Source organism: Blennius ocellaris, assembly GCF_963422515.1.
Source record: "Blennius ocellaris genome assembly, chromosome: 19".
NCBI classification, from domain to species: domain Eukaryota; kingdom Metazoa; phylum Chordata; class Actinopteri; order Blenniiformes; family Blenniidae; genus Blennius; species Blennius ocellaris.
Genome location: NC_137668.1, coordinates 10,599,821 through 10,620,154, shown reverse-complemented (window position 1 = coordinate 10,620,154; position 20,334 = coordinate 10,599,821). Strand labels below are relative to the sequence as shown.

General features: G+C 44.0%; 1 protein-coding gene across 1 annotated transcript in view; it reads left to right on the top strand.

Annotated features, from left to right (window-relative positions):
- The window catches only part of stau2 (staufen double-stranded RNA binding protein 2), a 99,078-nt gene extending 80,542 nt beyond the window's left edge, over positions 1-18,536 (top strand). The window contains exons 14-15 of the mRNA XM_080514759.1: positions 16,317-16,382; positions 17,455-18,536. Of these exons, the coding sequence (XP_080370885.1) occupies positions 16,317-16,382; positions 17,455-17,490 (102 nt within the window). The 3' untranslated portion in view covers positions 17,491-18,536. The remainder of the gene's footprint in view (positions 1-16,316; positions 16,383-17,454) is intronic.
- The last annotated feature ends 1,798 nt before the right edge of the window (positions 18,537-20,334 follow it).

The window sequence follows — 20,334 nt, the reverse complement described above, 5'->3', positions numbered from 1 at the left end:
ACAGTGTGATTACAGTGTGTTTTGCTGGCATCACAGGTGAACACTGACATTTTGCTGACAGCGTCATGGTGTTACCGGATGAGGCTGCTTCTACCTGATGCAAATTAACTACAGGTTATGATTGATGATGATGAAGGATCCACAACCATGAAGTAAAGGATGAGATTTTGTTGTGTTCTTCTATTCCCATACCAAACTGTTTTCCCTGCACATAGTGTAAATGCTACGATAGCAATTATTAGCTTTCTTATTTTTTTCTGCATACACGGTATTATCCAAGTTAAGAGTTCAGTGAATAATAAACTTGACTAGACTGTGTAAATCTGCTAGTTAAATCTAGTAGGAGAGAAAATGGTAGGACAGAGAGGAATGAACAAGTTGAGGACAGAACAAGCAGAATTGATGGGAATGCAGATCCTGGACTTCCAGTTCCACGGTCAGAGACCTTCCTGGAAAGGACAGAGGGGAGACAGTACAGACGCATGATTTCAGTGACACGCAATGTAAATATATGACAGTATGGAGAGTGAGGACAGAAGATTGGTGCATTACATTTCTTCCGGTAGTGGGAACCTAAAAAAGTGGCCCAGGTTGACGTGAGAAAATAGAAGCTTTATCTAAAAGGAAGGTTTAGTGTGTCGTGTTGAATGCCTGCCTGACTAAGTATTCAGTAGCGCCTGCTGTAGTGGGAGTTGGGTCGTTAATGCACCATGTCAGGATCAGTGCTTTCTGGCTGTGTACTGAGTTATGGAGATGAGCGTAGCGACTGGGGAATGTTTTCCTGTCTGTCTGAGCCCCACCACCTCAGCCGCCTCCCTCTTCATCTGGATGTTAACGCATTCTCAGGCCTCGGAACTGCAGACATTTTGAAACACTCAAAACAACAGTCTCATCAGGGGTTAACACCAGTTACGACTTAGGTGTCACACACCCCTGCAGTTTAAGTTAACGCCGTGTGTGCGTGTGTCTTCGGTGATCTCCCGAATCTCCTCTGTAAATAAAGTCACAAGTGACGGCTTGTGTTCTGTTTTATATGTAAATTCCGCCCGGCCCTTTGCATTTGAAGGAGATATGGCAAGATGAAGCAAACCACACTGTCCTTAGGTAAAATGTGAGAAGGAGAAACTGCAGTGGCAAGTGAAACAGGAGGTGCATTTAACTTTCTTTCTTCTTTTTTTTTTTTTTTTTTTTTTAAAGGGCGATCACCTTTCATTTTTGCAAGTCTGAGCAGGATACAGGCTGACTCTCCCCCGGTGAATATGACCCCTGTCACAGGCTTGAAACAAGTTAGCAAGCATTTACGCTGAGCCTGATCTGGCAGTACTGCACAAAAAGACTACAGCCACCGTCTAATGTCAGGAAAAGGCACGAGAGGAGGCGGTTTGCAACACTATCTGGTCCGCCGACATGCGTTTGAGCCGGACCATAAATCCAGCGTCAGACTGCAGCCAGTTAGTTTCACCCAACTGCAAAGATGTGAACCGACTCAAACGCCTCGCCTGGCTCTGTTCAGAGTTTGGGGTGTGACAGTGCTTGTTCCAAATCGATCTGGTAGGATTCTCCCTTTGTTTGCTACGCCCCGTGATCCAACCTTAATGTGTTGTGTCTACGACTCGGTGCTACTTCCATGCAAAATCCTGGAGGAAAAGCTCGGCCTCGAAGGTTCTGGCAGCGCACGCGTTGTTGTGTGTCATTTATGTTCTGCTCAAAGGGTTGCCCTCCAAAACTGTGCCAGCGTTGTAAGTTTAATGTTTCGACTCGCTGCGCAACTTTTATTTGGTCATCAACGATTACTCGGCAACTCGTAAATGCATTTTAAAGAAATGGAAAAACAAATCACATGCATGTCAGTTTAAAAGGCTTGACAAAAAGACATGCACTTTGTCCATCTTCTTAAATCAGTAGCAGTAGTTCTTAAACTCCCGTGGGAGAAGTGATTGGTCCTAATCTGCCTCTTTAGTGGGGGAGTTTCTCTGACCCTCCAATATTCAAAGTTACTCAACCCTGGGTGTTACTTTATGCAGTCATCAAGTCAAAATGAGAGTTCATTTGATGAGCAATTAACTTGCTTTAATATTTTCTTTCTGTTTCATCTGCACCACTCAGAAGCTTCTTCCTCAGTCACTTGTATTTATGGTTCACTAAATAGTTTTTTTCCACAACTACTTGAGTCTAATCATTGCTAATAAACAAGTCATGTTTACAAAGATGTGGAAGAACATCAACTCTATAATGCTTAAATGTGAGACAGTGGTACATATTTCCTAATATTACATTTATTGATTTCAGTGTAGGAAATGTTTTCAGTTTAATATCTGTTTTGCAATTATGTGGCTCTGTGTATTAGCAGATTTATTTCTTACAGAAACAAAGACTTTTTTTTTGTTTATCTTTTTCTAATTTTGTTCATAACATACAGTTGTTATTGGTTTGTTTTCCCTTTGTACGCATTAAAGGTATATCTCTGTGTCACTTGGGTTAGCGTGAAGGATTGTATAATAGAAACCGTATATGTAACAACAGTACTTGTAGTCAGGAAAACAATCATTTCTAAAGCCATATGTAACTCATCTGGGTTTGTAATGAATGGACCCACGAAAGGAAACCACAGCAAGTCATTATCGCAATGATCACTTTCACTTCTGCAGACTACGCACCACCGTGCACCGCGAAGGAGCGGAAATTATGTTTTGATTGCACTTGCCTAGATGCACTGTAAACTATGCGTGTGTGGAGCAGGAGGAGGTATTTTATCTACCCAACATTTCCAAACGCCTGCGTGCTCACACATACTCACATCGTGCTTGAGTGACGCGGTAATGAGTTTCCCGAAACAGTGTGATTTATAGGGGATGCTTCAAATAAGTGGTTTAATGCAGCATAGTTACAAAATAAACATTTGTTTTAGAGGCCCCCCCTTTTTCCTTTGGGACCTCTCTTTTCCTAATTTTCCTGTTGCTTTCTCTCACAGCCTCTCTCTGTTTCATACTCTCTCTCTCTCTCTTGCTCTCTCTCTCTCTCTCTCTCTGCCCGTCTTCTTCAAAAACTCCCACGTCCACTTTTTTCCTCCTGGTGCCCAGAGAGTAAACGTGGAACCGTGTGAGCCTTCAGAGGGACTTTGAAATGAGACATGGCTTGGACATCAGAGGGCTCTGACAGTCTCAATGAAGCCTGCCTGATTTATAAGAGAACAGGGAGCGGCGGCGGTGGTGGTGGTGGTGGTGGTGGTGGTGGTGGTGGTGGTGTTTCCAGAGGCACACAAGGCCACCAGGTCCTCCATTAGTACCTTGACCCCTGTTTCATGGGACCAACCACTGCACAAGAGCAGAAGAATAGAGGGATGGATGGATGGTGTACGTGGGGGGGCTTGCGGGTGAGGGGATCTTTTCTTTTTTACTTTAGAAAAGTCTGTTATTTACATTTCCACCACTGAGAAGGCAGCCGAAATGAGAAACCCTACCTCGATCATTTGTCAGCGGCCTGCTGTGTCCTGACTTAAACGTCTGTTGCTCGTACCTGATCCCTCACTCAGACCTGTCTCTGCTCCCGTCTTTTACGATTCCCCTCACTGTTTTACAGTCCGCTATCTAATTAGCTGTGTCTTAATCGCATGGTAAAGCACTGCGCTGTCCTGGTGTTTACTATCTGTTTGCCATGCTGTAAAAATGTGTGAGGTTGCTCGTAAAAACTCGCCCGCAGATAATTAAGTGCTCACTCGCTCTCACTGGATAAAATCACTGCGTCACTGACACATCGCGGCTCTGAAGTAAACTTCACACAGACTGACCTTGCTTTTTTTTGACTGGAAAACTGTTGATTCTCATAAATGCGTAGGTTTATTTATTTACATGTATTTCCCCACTTATATACGCATTCATATATGTATATACTTATGATTATGTATGCACACTGTTGAAATTAACAGCTGCCAATTTAATGTTGAATTGGATTACTACGCTTTGAAAAAATAGTCGCAACTAAATCTCCATCAACCAAATGTTAGCAACAGTCTCCCATAAGCAGGCGAGGAGGTGCCACAGGAAATGTGGGCTCATTTTTCAGTGAAACAGCTCCAGATATTAAGGGAAGCTTTTGTAAAGCCTATCTACAGAATTCAATATACATCTTTTATTATTGTATTAGATCAAATTAAAGAAAAGATAGTGTGTAATAAATCTTTAATAAAGATATGTTCACCACTGTGGTATATGAAAGTAATCCACCTAAAGATAGTATTTCCAGTGTAAATGTTGCTAAATTTGTGTCTGTTTAAACAAAACGTGGTGCTTTCAGTGTTTCTGTATGAGCTTTTCTTTTTTTTAACTGTTTGACATAATCAAACCCAAAGTCCCACTATGAAAAGAGAAAATTAGGTTCAACTGTTATAAAATGAAATCCTATGAGTGTCGTTTAATCCTGAAAATAAAAGACCTCTATTTCTTGGAGCTCCTTTGCGAACCTTCCCATCTGTTAAGAGAAGATTATGCCATGCGGCTTTGATTCGAGATGTGAGGCCCACCATGTTTATGTCAATCTATGATGGCTCATCATGTCAGCCCCTCCGCGTCCGGCCTCGCCTCATGCTGGTGTTCGCAGACAGAATCCATAACGTAGCTTTTGTTCCTCTACAGATTGGTTCCTGTTGTTTACGAGCACTTTATGACAGGCCTGCTGGCCTTAAAGCTAACTGGGTAATAATTTTGTGCTGGCATTTTGAGGAGACATGTGTTTCCAGTATGCATTACTCGCATGTTGTCACTCTCACGTTCCATCTTTGGTTAGTTAGAGTGGCTCCCCGACAGACTCCTCTCGAAACAAGCCCGCTCGGAGGAGCTCTACCCAGCGAAAGCCTGCCTCTTGATATCAGCATACAGGAATTTATTGTTTTCAGTAAACATGCCTTATACATAATCTGTCTGTGCAGCACACACTGACAGTTGCTATAGGAACATAGTAGGGTTTTCATAACACGTCAGGGGTTGACGCTTGGTGGGTCTCAATTGCTCCCGTCACACAGTGAGACGGAGGCCCACTCTGTGGTGGTGGGTTGTTTTTTTTTTTAGGATTTAGCAAAAGATGAAATGTCTGACCACGTCTTATAGGCCCGGTGAGCATGCTGGATAATGGGAAACATTCACAGGCTTTGCGAGGATACTTTGCAAATTATAAAACAGCGCAACAGTTTTTACAGGCACGTCCCTTGTGTCTACTTGGTGATTAAAATGCAAAAAGGAGCTGAGGGAGCTACAAGGAGCAAGAGACAAGAGGAAGAGCGTGTAAAATGCTGTCTGACCGCTCGTCCTCTCTTGTTACCGGATGTCCACGTCCAGCAGACGTCCACTTTCTTACACAGTGTTGTTTCTTACATAAAAAATGTAAAAGACTCACGATGGAGGGTCGGGGATTATTGCATGCAGCTGGTGGCTGTCACTGTAAGCCTCGCTCCTTCCTCCCGACCCTTCATCTTAACCCTTTCGTCGACTACATTCCCAGGTCGTCCTGTTTGGCTTTTCCACACCTGTAAGTCTTTCCTGTAAACTTTGTCCACTTTATTTTCTTTCTTTTTTTAGTTTGAGGAGAATGGTATGAACGGATAATTATCCAAATTATGAAACAGCTCTTTCTTACAGACGTAAACTTTTTTTGTCACTTTGACAAAGGAAATCCAGTTTGTTCTTGAGCTGTTTTTGCATTGGTGAGTAAAATCTTGTGTTCAAGACGACGAGCAGCTGTTGCAGAATGATCACAGAGGAGGTTTTATAACATGTGGAAGTCACTGCTGTGATGACTCATCGGAGCAGTCTCCACATTCATTACCATTAATGCAAGCTCTATTTAAAGCCTAATGAATTGATTAATGAACTGCAATTTAAATGGAAGGACTGATGACAGCCAGCAATATTACTTGACATTAAAGGGTGAGCTCCTCATTAGAGGCAGGTTTAGTCCACTGCTATATCCGCACCAAGGAATTAGCTATGCATACGTGGGAAGCAGTTAATGCCTTGGAGCTTGCCTCTGGCGGGAGCTGCCCGCGCCTCTGTGCTGCACATTAAACAAGCCTCTTTCAAACTCGACTGCAATATTTGCATCTCCACCCAACCGCTCCGTGTGCCGCTGCCCCATTGCAGTCGGCAGTCCACTCCATCACCGAACAAACGGCTCCAGTTTTTCATTTCAAATCTGGGACAATGGAACTGGCAGGACAAGAGCAGTTAAAAGGATCATATGGTCGATCTTGGACACAAACGGAGAAATGGAAAAGAAAGAGAGATTAGCAAAGCAGAAAAGAGAGAAATTGGACGCCCCTCGGGGCCGATCGCTATCTCTCTGCTGATAAGAGAGCGAGTGCCTGAAGGCTGGCTTTTCTTCCCAACGCTTTCTGTACCTCCCCAAGGGCAATTTGAGTCCAATTGTTCAGGATTATAGCAGCTTCTCCCTCTGGCATAGAAAGGTGGATCTCTGCAGGTGGAGACGGGGTGATGTAACACTGCTCAGGAATCACTGGGGAAACCTGTTATAAAAGGATTTTATCCACAGAAGACACTCAGATGGTGTCTCCACACCTCCTCCTTCTAATTTCACCATGAGGCCCCAAGCTAGTTAAACTGTGACATTTGACAACTTCTTCAACTTCCCAATAACTGTGGTGGATCGTCAGATCTATGATGCAGCTTTGTTTTATAGTCACACAACCACAGGCTGCGCTGGAAATGTAATTATTGCTGTGCCTTGGGTTAGTCAGATAGGAATAGCACAACCAGAGTGTCATCACCAAGCTTGTGTCTGTGTGTTGGGATGTGCTTACCCAGTGAAAGTCAAGGCGACTCCTTGCAGAGGAACTTAGTCACTGGTCATGTTGGTGAGTCACCAGCCTTCAGGTCGTTCTTCCGTTGATATCCCGTATCTTCAATAGCAGCAGTCCCATCACTAATGCATTCCTCATGCTTTACAGCACATATCAAGCTGTGTTTCGCCACTGATTCATAAACAGTCTTGGAATAAGTTGGAAATAGTGTGGAAAGAACAATATAGGTTCCCCCATGTGACCTCCTACGCCGACCAAGTTCCTTTCTCAGTAGTGGTGTCTCATTGTTTAAGTTCTGATGAAAGGGTGTAATGCTTTCTTTCTTTCAGAGAATGTGTCATCCAGAGGGTGTATCCGATGCACTGTCAGTCTCTGGTGACTTTGTGGTTTTAAATGTATTTGAAGTATATAAAGTGATGTTTGTCTATAAAATGTTCAGTGTGTCACACTATAAAGCACATTCTGCTCCTAAACTAATCCAAACGCAGAATAATGACTCCTCATATGCCTTTGGCCTTTAGGTATAGGTGAATTTATTTGTACTGTAGGTAAATTGCGCTGAAGGCTCATCGAAGCTCTTAGTTACATATACTTATAGACACTCACAAAGCCATCTATCATTTCCATCCATCTTTTCAAAGTTTAAGATTGCAGAGCCAATGTTGTATCACCATGAGTCATGGGGACAGCATTGAGATTAGAACTAAATGCTTTCGAAAAGCAACTATATCTTTTGGTGAGAGGCCCCAAACATATTTACGATGTAACTTCAATCGGGCAGAGGGACAAGCAGCTTTTAATACGATCATCGCCGCTGTTGTCGTTGACTTTTTACTTCTTCTCCAATAAAGAAAAGAACTACACTCTACTTCTTGGTATTTGGCCGGTATGTTAATCCAGTGTGGTGCCTGTGTTGGATCGATTGCGAAACATTGCTGATTCCAATGCAAAAAAAAAAAGCTTGAAGGCTGTGACATTTGGAGGTCAGCCTCACAGTTAAGATATGAGATTAGAACCAGCAATAAAAACAAGATCAAAGCATATTAAACTATCAAAAAAACCTTGGCAGTTTTAAACCAAGCAAGATGCAAAGCAGAGACAATTTAAAAGATAAGTAGTAAAATGTGCTATCAGTACACAAGAAAAACTGGACTCTGAGATATGAACAAAGATCCTGTATACAAGAACTAGTGATGGATACTTGGACAGCATTTGCAGTGCAATGGAGCTGTATAATTCATTCATTCATTTATGTCCGTGTACTAAAAAAGTGCAAACATCTCAGCTTATCTCTCTTTTCAAGCTATTCTGATGTGGGGTATTCCAACCAAAAATAACCAAGCCGAGTGATTGGGTTACTCGACAAAGTCTATATATCGTGTTAAAGTAGCATAATGTTATCTTAGAGGCCGCCTGTATCTGCTTATCCTCTGAGATGCTTTGCTGACAAGGCAGAAGTAAGGTATGCTGAGGTGCTTCTGCCCCTCGCCCTCTGCCCATATGTTTTGTATTACGCCCTAGGAGGTGCCATGCTCAGCAGCCTGGGGGTGGGAGGGGATAAAGCAGGCCCCTCCGGCCCAAATGACGCATGACATGGCGCTGCGCCCCGGGCTCTTATTTATGGCTTCCCATGTCAGCAAAGGCTGGCTCCCCTGGGGAGCCCCACAGCCGTTACCCACTAACGTAGCCCAGCCAGCATTCAGCGCGTGTATCATGCCTGCGAGACACACAAAAGAAAACACTATCTACCAGGGGGAAGGCAGATCGCCATGATGGTCCCCCTATTCATGCGACTGAGGAGTCGAGTTGAATTCCTCATAAGGAAGTTTTTTTTTTTCCAGCGATCACCTTCACAGCTACACAGTTACCAGCACACGTGAAGTGCTACTTCAGAGGAATTAAAGTCATGTCAGGCTACAGCGAGGCCACTGCCAGGCGCACACTGCCTCTTTTATCCATGTCTCTGATGTGAAAGAGGATGTGAAATCTGGAGAGAGAGTGAGGATGAGTATTTGGTAAGAGGATCTGAATACATTTTCTCTGCAGTTACTCAAGAATCCATGTACATATCACACCGCATTAACAAACGGAGCCACACACTGCCAGCACTTGTGCACACACAGGTGTCCTCCACGAGCCGTCCGGGAATATTCCAGTGATCCTCGTCCAGGGGTTTTGATGTGGGTAGACGGGAAAGAAAAGAATTTAGAGGAATCGAAAGCCAAGTAATGTGAAGAAGCTGAAGAGAAGATGGCAGAAATAAAAAAGGAGGGGAGAAAATCGTCGGTGCATTGGACATCAGAGAGAGACTTGACGAGATGGCGCGGTAGCAACAAGAGGGTTAACGGGGGACAGAAAAGATGGCTGGGATTTTCTCTTCCCTTGTATCTCATATTTCTTTTTCGCTTTGAGGGGCGAGCGCAAAAGAGAGGAGCACTGTCAAGGTTTTATGTGGCCTTTTGAAAACCGAACAAGCCCTCTCCAGAACAATATATCCCGCTTTAGAACCTCTCTGACTACAGGGCACTCATTTTTCTAATTTCCCAGGTCCTGCCTGTAAAACACCCTATTTGAAATCCACTCTGGTTATTGTTTAGTCTAGAGGATGTCCCTTAGATCATCCTCATCAGCAGCTGTCCTGCATCTCCTTCATGTTCGGGGTGTCCCCCGCCTCACGGCAGCTCAGAATCGTCCAACCCGACGTTAATCACGCTGTTTCTTGTGTTAGTACGATCTGATAAGTGAGCGGGTTTTTTTTTTTTACAGAACACGGGGATGAATAGTAGATTGTACAGTTGAACAAACAAAAGCAGGCAGTTTGGGTTACAGCCCGTCCACCCAGCGCCGTCTTAAGTTATTAGTCAAATAATGCTGTGGTTTATGTCTAACAGTAATGTGGTGGTACTTGGTAGAGTTGGGTGAAGTGTGTGTTAGTTTATATTGTTCCTATTAATTCTGCAGTCCATCCATAAATCTGTTTTTTTTGTTTTTTTTAACCAAGAATTAATATAGCAAGAGTGCCATTAATGAATGGTGTTGAATGCAGTGTTAAATGAGCTGGAATAAATAGATTTTGATGTACTGTGATTCGAAAGTTTTACATTTCCATGCTTCCTTCTTTTTTTGGGGGGGGAGTGGGGGTAGATTAAAGGAGAACTTCCCTCCTTTTTTTTGTTTTTGTTTTTGTTTAAAAGCCAACGTTCATTGTAGTGTGGGTTAGTATTTTACTGCACCTGCAGAGCTTCTGAGGGATTATAGTGTTGCCAAAATCCACAAGGAAAATGTTCATGAACCAAGTATTCCCTCTCTGCGGTTCATTGTGGACACTGAAACACATGACTTAGACAATGAAACTGGATCAAAGCAAGAATGGGAGGTAGTCACTGATGCTCTTGGCCTGGCTCTGAGATTAGGGTTTGAGTTTGATTATTCCAGCTGGACTTCACTGAGCCAAAAAGACAAAAAGCAGTCCTGGGAATCTAGATTTGCTTGGCTTAGAGGGGGAATACCACAGTGCACCTCTCAGACTGGGTTAAACCTTAAATTAGTGCTTGGACTTTCATCTTTCCCCCTGCAAAACATAAACCAGGTCTGATGAAGTCAAGAGATTGGGCAAACCATGGTAAGGTTTTTGGGTAAAGTAGGATGAAGATTTGTTTTTGGTTTTTTTTCTTTTACTATTACTGTATATTCAGAGTATATGAAGAAAAGATTTGCAAGTACAAAGGACCCAGTGATGTGCTGGTGGTCTTCACCTTTGTGGGACCTCCTTAGTGGATTTGATGGTGGTTCAGGGTCAAACGATGAAGGATTTAGATAGATGGACTAAAGGGTCCCAACCCCATTTCTGTCCGAGTCGTTTTCCCAAATAACTTTGTTCTGTTCCTTTTTCAGCTTTTTCTCTTGCCCTTGTCCACTCAAATGTCTTCAGTGCGTCCCGAGAAGCCAGGAGTCCAGCATTGAAGACTGATACACGGGTCTGATTTGTCAGGGTCAATGGGATCTGATGAGCCATCAGATCAATCAGGCCCAGGCTGCAGAGTCCCAGTGGACGGAGGTCTTTGTTTGACCAAGCTGCTGATGGAAGTGAAGCCTCTGTTGGGGAAGCCATTAGCAGCGCAGCAGGCCTAGAAAAATGACCTGTCCTTGTCAGTCCACATCAGGAGCTCGGCCACGGTTGCAGATACTCGTCCGTTCTGTCACATTTGACCATTGTTTGTCGAAGCCTTTGAACTCGAGACAGACTGATAGATAAATGGATGGATGAGCTCGTGGGTGATTTTGTTGTGGGCTGCTTTGGACTCCTACAAGTTTTGGATTGATGGCATGTACTACATTGTTATCTAAAGTTGTGGTGAAGGAGGGATCGTTCAAGAAACTTCTTTTGGTGTCCTCAGTCTCCTTGTGTGGGCACGTTGCCATAGACACCACTTAGGGAGTAAAATTAAATTTTTTAGTTAAATCTGTGAGTTTTAAGCATTTCCATATCATCTGCTCACTGGTTTCTAAGTCGTGGGGGGGGGGGGGGTCTACCCTACAACTACGACAGTTGTAGGGTGAAAACAGAGTAATGCTCGATACTCTATTTACACAACATGATCTAGTATTAGCAGGGTGGCTACTAGGTGTGAGTTGTCTGCTGCATTGCATAAAGGACTCGACATTCAACAAGTAATTCTTTGTTTTGCTGGCAAAGACCACGACACCAATGTCTTTGCTCAGCTTTATTGATTTCAGGCGTCTGAAATTTCTCTTCAAGCTAATTCTTCTACCGTTATACAACTATTGTTGCTGTTTTACTAATAATCGTACCCATTTATGTTAATGACATGTCAAACATACTCTTCCCCCACTAGAGGGTCATCCCTAATAGGTTGGTAAAGTTTTAGTGGCGAATAATTCGTTTTCTCTGTTTCACCCTCATATTTGCGAGCCATTTCTTTCGTTGCTCATTTGTTAGAGGGACACACACATTTTCTCTTTACACACTTCTTTCTCTTCCTCCCTCCATTCTTTTGACAGAGATGGAGCGTCTCCACCTCGTGTTTCCCGACCTCAGACTAAACACACTCTTCTGGTGTTGATGCGTCAGTGTAGCGGCTGCCTCGAACGATGGCCAACTTATCACATTAGAAAAATAATGATTTCGCTGGCTGCCATTCTCACAGATAGGCCAGTATTTGTATTAGGCTCAGCGTCCTTCACTGGGCTGCTGGGCCCTTATGCCTGCCTGTCGTATATCAGCAGCGCTGCCACTGTCGAAGCTCCTGATTTATGGCTGTTTATCTCCAGCCCCTACCCCACCACTTCTACCCCCCTCCCACTCCAACAGATGGTCTCTGGGTATTTACTCAGGGTGGAAAAGATCCCAAACTGATTGAATAAATACAACAAACAAGCTGTTTAGTTGGCTGTGATTGCAGTTTATTGGTATCAGGTCAAATCAAAAGCTACGTATCTGTTTGGATCAGTTGATCCTGATTGTTCTGTCTGGTATTCATTTCTTTCTTATCGTCATTACAGTTGTTCTACTTCAATGTGCAGACCACGCTGCAAAGAGTCGACAGAAAATTCATGTAACTGTTCCATGCAGCCCCTCCTAGCATGATATATAATTATTAACTCTGTTACTGTGAAAACATACCTTTTTCTGTCATGTTCTGCTGGGTTGTCGCCTTAAATCTCCTCAAGTATATTCACCCTCTAAATCTGGCTGGCTGTCAGATTCTCACAGAGAGAGGGGAAAAAAACAAAAAAAACATGTTGCACCATAAATTGTCCATTATAGACTTTAGAGCAGCTTCAGTTGATTTCTGGGTCTCTGGAGAAAGAACTTAAGTAATACCCAAACACTATCAATTTTTCAAATCGGTCCTGATATTATTGTTGTATAGTTTTTCTTTAGTACCTGTAACTATCACACACTTTTTCTTTTTCTCTCTATTTGATGGATACAAACCAGATTTTGACCCCTGCGCCTGTCAGTCATAAACTATGATTCCTGGTTTATGTTTCTCGTGGTCTGAAGCTAAAAGCTTTGAAAATAATTTTGTATGCAAGCACAGAGGTAATAGTTTGTAACATCCTCCTGTACATATTGCATTCCATAGAGGCATATTGATATGGCATGCGGTGGGATTCATATTTTCTCAGGATTTAAAGTATGATAAATGTTTCCTCTTGGGCACATGGCTTAAATAGAAATCGGTATTCACATGGAGACATCTCTGTCTGCATGTCAGCACATATCAGACATTATGTCTCCCGGGCCAGTGCTCTTGTGGGAGAGGCTGGTGAATTTGTCTGTATGGTTCCTCTGGTGTAACTAATAAGACTTAAGTACAGGGGGACATTGGTGGTCCTGGTAATGAGGTGAACTCAGCCAGTCATCACATCTCACTCATCTACTGAGCAGAACCACTTATGCCTTATCTTGACTCTGATTAACCAGTGATGGAGTGCAACAGGCTCGCGTTGGGTACCAGATGTGCCCAGAATTATGAAGTCGAGCTGTTGGAAAGTTTTGGGGGTTTTTTTTCACTGCGTATACCGATCAGTGAAAACATTATGACCACTGAGAGGTGAAGTAAATGATACTGATAATCTATCTAAACTGATCCAAAGAAGAAGAAACAAGTGATGAAATGGTGAGGGGGTCGTGGGTGGCCGAGGCTCATTGAGTCACAAGGATCTAAAGCGGAGGTGTCCAACACAGTTTAGTTCAGGGGCCAGGGGTCTATATTTTCCACAAGGGATCATTACAGAACATATCTGCAATCTCAACATAAAGCCAATTTTTATGATGCTCTCTTGTGCCAAGCAGTGAAAACTCAAAAGAACATGGCTCTTTTCTTCACGGTTAGTTTGTTATCACCAAGGTAGCTATCGTTCATGGCAGCATCACCGATATCTCACCTCGGGCCTCCGTATTGTGTTATGCCTGCTTTGTTTTACAAATTTCTGGAAAAAAACCATTGTTTGGAGCCTCTTGTCGGCTGTTTTTGGCCCACAAGACTTTCATGTTTGACACCCCCGATATAAAGGATCTGCTGCTAATATTTCACCTCCAACTCCCAAAGCACACATTCAAAAGGAGGAAGCAAAAAGACAAACTCACGCATCATCATAATGCTATGGCTGGCTCAAGGCCATACATAATGTGATGGATTATGATTTTTAATGCACAAAATTGACAATCAGACAAGCCATTTTTATGTCAGTGATTTGCTGCAGATAACATATATTTCCAGTTTTTCAAAGGTTAGATGACAGTTGACGTCGTTAGACGGCGTGGCGGCTGTGACGACCCTGACTGTGCAGACATGCCTTCCAACAAGGGTTGCTAGGACAGTTGAATGATCAGGCTGAATAAAACCTGAAGTTCTGAGAGGAACTGTTGAGGAAATGTGAGCCATGTCAGTTCAGCGTGACGTGTCAACAAGGGCTCGATGTGGGTATTTAATTTTTCTTCAATGCACCCTGAGCTGTTTGTGTGTTTGTCTTCCAGTTTTCTTGCATCCAGAGTTGTTGTTGGTTAGTTTTTTTTTTCTTCTCATAGAAGATTGACAGTTCTGCTTTGATGCACATGTCTGTCGTGGAAAGTGTCGTAGAAGCCAAATCCTTCAAATACGTCCTTCTAACACTTCTTTGAGTGCCATGATGACTCAGTTCTTCAGTGGGTATGAACATTTCACCCAATAAAAGGTCATCTGGTTTGGTTGCAGTGTTTATAGGTTGAAAGCAGTCAGTCTTGCTCCTCAGCTGAATTCTCCCTGTTCCCTATTGAGGGGACTCTCATGAGCAATGTCTTCTGCATTGTGAGTGGCACCAGAGAGAGCGGCACGATGCAGGGCAGTGATGGGAGGTGGGAAACATGCTGGTTCCTCTGGTGTCAGTTACGTAACTTGCGCCTCACTTTTATAATGTTTGAAGCTATTTGAAGATCATACCTTATTGTATATCATCTTTAAATGGCTTCAATCTTCAAATGTATCAACAAACACCCAAAACACAACGGAAAGCATAAATAATTACATAGAGAATTGCAATTAGTTGAATATATAATTTCTCTCAGCGCGACAGATGGTTGTCCTTTTGTGTTCTCCCGGGTTCTGCAGCCACCGATGACGTTCTGTCGTCTTATGCCATTCCACCTATTGACCGACGGAGTGAGTGTACGGCGGCCAGAGTTGGAAAAGTCGATGAATTGTTAAGTGTTGCAACAATGGCTTTCGAAACACCAATCCCACTGGAACCAAAGAGCAGCTCCCATTCAAAGCCCCTTAAATTACCTTTATTCTTCATATTGATTCTCACTTTGAAACTCTTCAGTTTTCGTCCACGTACAAAACGGAGTTGCATTACTGCATGATTGGTGTTCCTCACGTTGTGGCCTTCAATGTTTTTTTTTTTTTCTTTCCCTCAAATAGCCTGTCTGCTCCAAATCTGCCCACACTGAGAGGAAAATAACAAACACATCTGGAGCAAATCCTCAGGATCTGTGTTATGATTAAACTTGTTCATATCAGATGGACCGTCTCATTCGAAGAGCAGTTTTCTAACCAAAGTGTCTAACAAACAGTTGTGCCACTCGAAGACAAAGCAGACAATTCACAGTCGCAGTGTCACACTAAACAACTTTCTTTTTTTTTTATATATATATATATATTCCTCTTGTAATCGTCTTCATGGCCCACCTTTGGTCGTGTGCGCCTCCACGTCGCACCTCCTGACTCCCACACATGTTGTACATATATCATGACAGCAGGCTGGACCCTTCTCACATCACCAGCAGAGCCGTGGAGCTGGCACAGACCGGCAGGCAACCAGCAGGACGGAAATGACTTCATGGCATTCTTGAGCCAAGGTTCGACGACATAGATAGCGTATAGTTTCTTAATTGACACTGCTGTGGATTCGCTGGTGCCCCATGGCTGGTTGTGATTACGGACAGACTTGGGCAGACGCTGTGGATTGTCTGGAGAGCGAGCGCCGCTGATACAAGCGTGCGCTCACATGGAAGGTTTCAAATCTCCACCACAAATGGAGCGTGAAAATATTGATATACAACCATTAATGCAAATGTAATACACATGGGCACTTGTTTATCTTCGTCCGTTTTGGTTATTGGCGCTCATTAGCGGGTTTCGGCGTGTGTTTTGTTCCTGAAACTTGAGGATCGGTAGGTGTTCCGGGGGTATTTGTTTAGCTGTGGTCGGCACGATCGCAGATGTCACTCGGATTGACTTAGGAAAAAAATGCGGCGCAGCCAAAACATAAAGTGGAAATGTTAACCCAATAACGCTAGACAAACAGTGAGAGAAAGGAAGCCAAAGACAACAGAGAGGGAAGGGAAAGTGTCCTGCTGGCATCAGGTTTCCCAGAGTAAGTGTTATTTGAAAAGCAGCTGAAGGGTGACACTCACTCTCTTCCCACCCAGTCTCCCTCCCTCCTTCCCTCCCTCCTTTTCCTCACTGACTCGACCATCTGTTGTTCCCTCTCTTCTCAGGCTGCTCTAAGTGCCTTGAAACAGCTGTCGGAGCAGGGACTGGACCCGGTGGATGGCCCCATCAAGGTACGGAACGACACGGACCCAGTCAGACCACAAGCGGCCGCTCGGCGTCCGGCGCTCGTAGCCGCTCAGCCTCAGCTGGAGCTTTGTGTTGTAAATCATCAGCTCCTGCCCCGCCTACACACACACACACACACACACACACACACACACACACACATACACTCGACACTTCTTGAGCTACAATAGTCATTTGTATTTACATGCACCACGCTCCCGCCAGCGCTTTATATCTTGCATGAAGGTTATCAGCACCCAGGCGCCGTTGTGATGGTGACGAGGTCTTCCTCCACCTAATTCCCCTCCCCTCCCTTCCCCTCATTCACTATTTCCTTCAAGTACGACGGCGAAGGAAGGAAGGAAGGAAGGAAGGACAGCAGCAGAGAAGCCGTGGGGCCTTTTTTTGGGAACCACTGTTTCCTCCAGTATTTTCATAGTAGGTGTGACTTGAGTGCGGAAACAAGAAGAGAGAATGCTCAGTGCTTTTCTCACCACTCTGTGTTTCTCCTTCACAGTTAAAAAAAGAAAAAAAGGACTGCAGTGTTACAACAGCTTCATTTACGTCATCGACGGAGAGGAGGGGCAAATGTGGCAGCAATTACACTTTCACCTGAGCAGTTAGTTAATCATTCGCTTCTCGTTGGCGCTCATTAAAGCATCTTTAATTCCCCACATGCTATGAAGGTATTGCTGGTTGTTTGGAACCAGTGGGTGAAAATACAACGCAAACCCTGTCGCGGTGCCGTCAGACACAACGCTCTCTCTCTCTCTCTCATCTGTGGGGTCTGTGGATATATAACCGCACCGAACAGGAGCCGCAGTCAGACAGATCGAGGTCAAGGGCTTGTTAAGTGTCTCCAGTCAGAGTTGCAGCACTTTCCGTGTCTCTCGAGGTTTTCTTTTACAGGAATCGCTCACTGCAGATTTGAAAGCGTTACTCATGAGTGACAAGAGGCGAAAGCCCTCGGTCCATCCCACGCAGGATAGACCTAGCCCTGAGCGGGAGCGATCGCACGCAACGACCCCCTCCTCCCCCCGCCCCCCTCTCTAACGCCGCTCCATTTTGTCTTTTCAGACCAGCGAACCGTGCGGGAGGGAGGACGGACATTAAACAGACTAACTCAGGCACCACCACTCAGGTCTGCAAGGATTCAAAGGCTGTCGTCTAGGAGCTGACAACCTCAAACCCTTCCTTTGGCATACATGACCCCCCTCCCCCCCCCCTACCCCTCCCCTCCCCCCACCTCATAACCCACTTCCCCTTCCCACTACCCACAATCCTCCCCCCCCCTGCCCTCACCCCACGATTGCCACTGTATCCTGCAAAACCTGTCAACATGCAATAGGGTGGATGTGCACCGAGAAATGACCGAAACCATTACCTGAGTCTATGTGAAGACAACGCTATCTTAACACGTTTATTGATGATTTCAGTCAGAAATTTTAGAGGACAAAATAAATAAACGGATAAATAAATATACAAATTAATGAGATAAATGCATGGTACTGTATGAAATTAAGGGAACTCCAAAGTGCTCCACTGCATAGACAATTTTTCCCTTTGGATCAATGTCGGTATGGTTAAAACAAATATGTACATCATGCCATTGAAGTATAAACGAAACATTTTAGGGGAGAAACCAACTTGCGTACCGTAGCTTGTTTTTTCGGGGGTATTATGTTTCTTTTCTTCTTTTTTTTTTCCTTTTTTTTCTTTCTTTTTTTTTTTTTTTTTTGGGTTTATTTGAATTTTTTTTTTTTCTTTTTGTTATTTTATTAATCTAACAATGCTTGAGTACTGTATTTAAAATTAACCAATGCCAGTGCTGTGAAAGTTGTAGTTGTTGTCTTCATATATAGTCACCCAGCTTACCTTGTATGCTGACATTTAAAAGAAAAGAAAAAAAAAGAGTTCATCTATCTATATGGATGTGTATGACTTTTCAAGAGTATCATATTACGGAAAAATAACACAGAAACGTTTTTTTTTTTTTTTTTTTTTTTTTATGTGGACAAAAAGGACAAAACTGGTGTTAGCAGTAATCAGTAGACGTGTGGACCGCCCGGATCGGGGGGGTGGGCGGAGAGACGCCTTCGCCCTCTGCGGCGCTCCACCTGTCCCGTTTTAACATAACCCCACACTGGCATAGCATCACTGGAGCATCACCTGACCGACAGCAGGGGGGGGGGGGGGCAAACGGGGGGGGCCGCCACAGTTGTACTTTTTAATCGGGAGGAAAAACAGGCCAGTTCTAGATTCTCGCGCACATCCTGTAACGCCAGTAAAGTTTTATCTTAGAGTCCAGAGAGTTTCGTCGGGGCTGCATGTCCTCCAGCGAATGAAAAGTCTTCATTCCAGTGATTATGTGTCAGTGGATTTGCCCCCTTTCTTTCTCTTTCTCTTTCTCTCTCTCTCTCTCTCTCTCTCTCTCTCTCTCTCTCTCTCTCTCTCTCTCTCTCTCCGCTTCTCCCCCCTCACCCTCACAGTTTTGTCGATCACATCTACACCCATTGTGTGTGTTGTATTGACCCGCCAAGGCATCAACTGGGTGCTTTTAATGCCTGCATTCTGCAGGGCGCCTTTGGAGCGGAGGGGGCCCGCGGAAACGCTCCGCGGACCCCCTCTTCTCTCGAAGGGCCGCTTCAGATCACTTTGTCCACTGACAGAGGATGTGTGTCCTTCTTCGCTGTGAGTGCAATGTGTATTAAGGCTGTTTCTGTTACTGAAATGCAGTAAAAACACCTCAGTTCATGTGGAGAAAAAAAAAAAGAAAAAAGAAAGAACGTTTGTGTGTCTTCTTTACTTCTTCCCCCAGGTGTAAATGCCAGATCTCACCTAGACAATTACCACAACTGAGCTTCACACTTATCTACACGTCATACCGCTGCGTAAGCTGGAATGTGAAGCACCGCTAAGGAGGTGACGGTGAGGTGGTTAACATACCTGTCGCAGGATGTTCCCACCACTATTGTCACACCGGAGCTCCCTTGGGAATGGAATCCAAAGCTTTGTAGTCATGGACTTTAACAAGTTGGATTAGAAACACAACTGTGAGATTCAACAGATCTTTTGTGTCACGCACAAATTCATCTGATATCTCGTCCTTCTCTCTCAGCTTTGTTTAGGGATTGAGTGCATTTTTCTAAAGTAGTTGAGTAATGATTGAGGAGTGAAAATGGAAAACTTCTGTTGCGTTTTGGGTGTCTGTTTACGCCACGACGGTGCCCGGGAGCACTGAGAAAACGACTTTTTGTAAACGCTCCGATCCCCAGTTGGTCTGACGTGTTTTCTCTGGGGACTCCAGTTTTCTCCTCTTGTACAAAAACATGAATAAGAGATAGGTGACCAAAAGGAGGACCAAGAAGATGGATAAAGATAAAGAGCAGCAGTGACTTGAACGTGACAGAAACTAGAAAACAGTCAGATAAACTTTGTACTTTTAGTTCTGCATCAACCGAAAACAAACATTTATTTATCGTCATAGAAAGTCGAGTCAAGAATGTAAACTTTAAATCATCTTAACATGATGTTCTGGTGCTGGACTTGTTTTCACATCTTATTAGCTTAACATCAAGTGAGCTCTGTGTCCGGATGTCATTGTAAAGGTAGTAATTTACTTTTTTTAGAACAGAAACAACAAAATTGTCCTTTGCAGCATTTCCAGGAGGATCTACTTCTTTGACACTTTGCACAACACCAAACAAGTTTCTCTCTTTCCCCATTTCAAGACCTCGTCCATCAATAAGTAACTGCAAAATAAGCATGATGTCATGACACCCAGTTAGTTTCTGCTGCCGCCTCTGCACTTCCCCCGGTTCAGTGTTTTTCCCACCTAATGTTTTAACGGCGCGACTCTCAGGTGGAGCAGATTGCAGGTCATCCGTCACATTCCTCTGATGCGTGGCTTGATTCCTGCACGTTGACTCCCAGCACCTGTGCCGCCGTCCTCCAGCC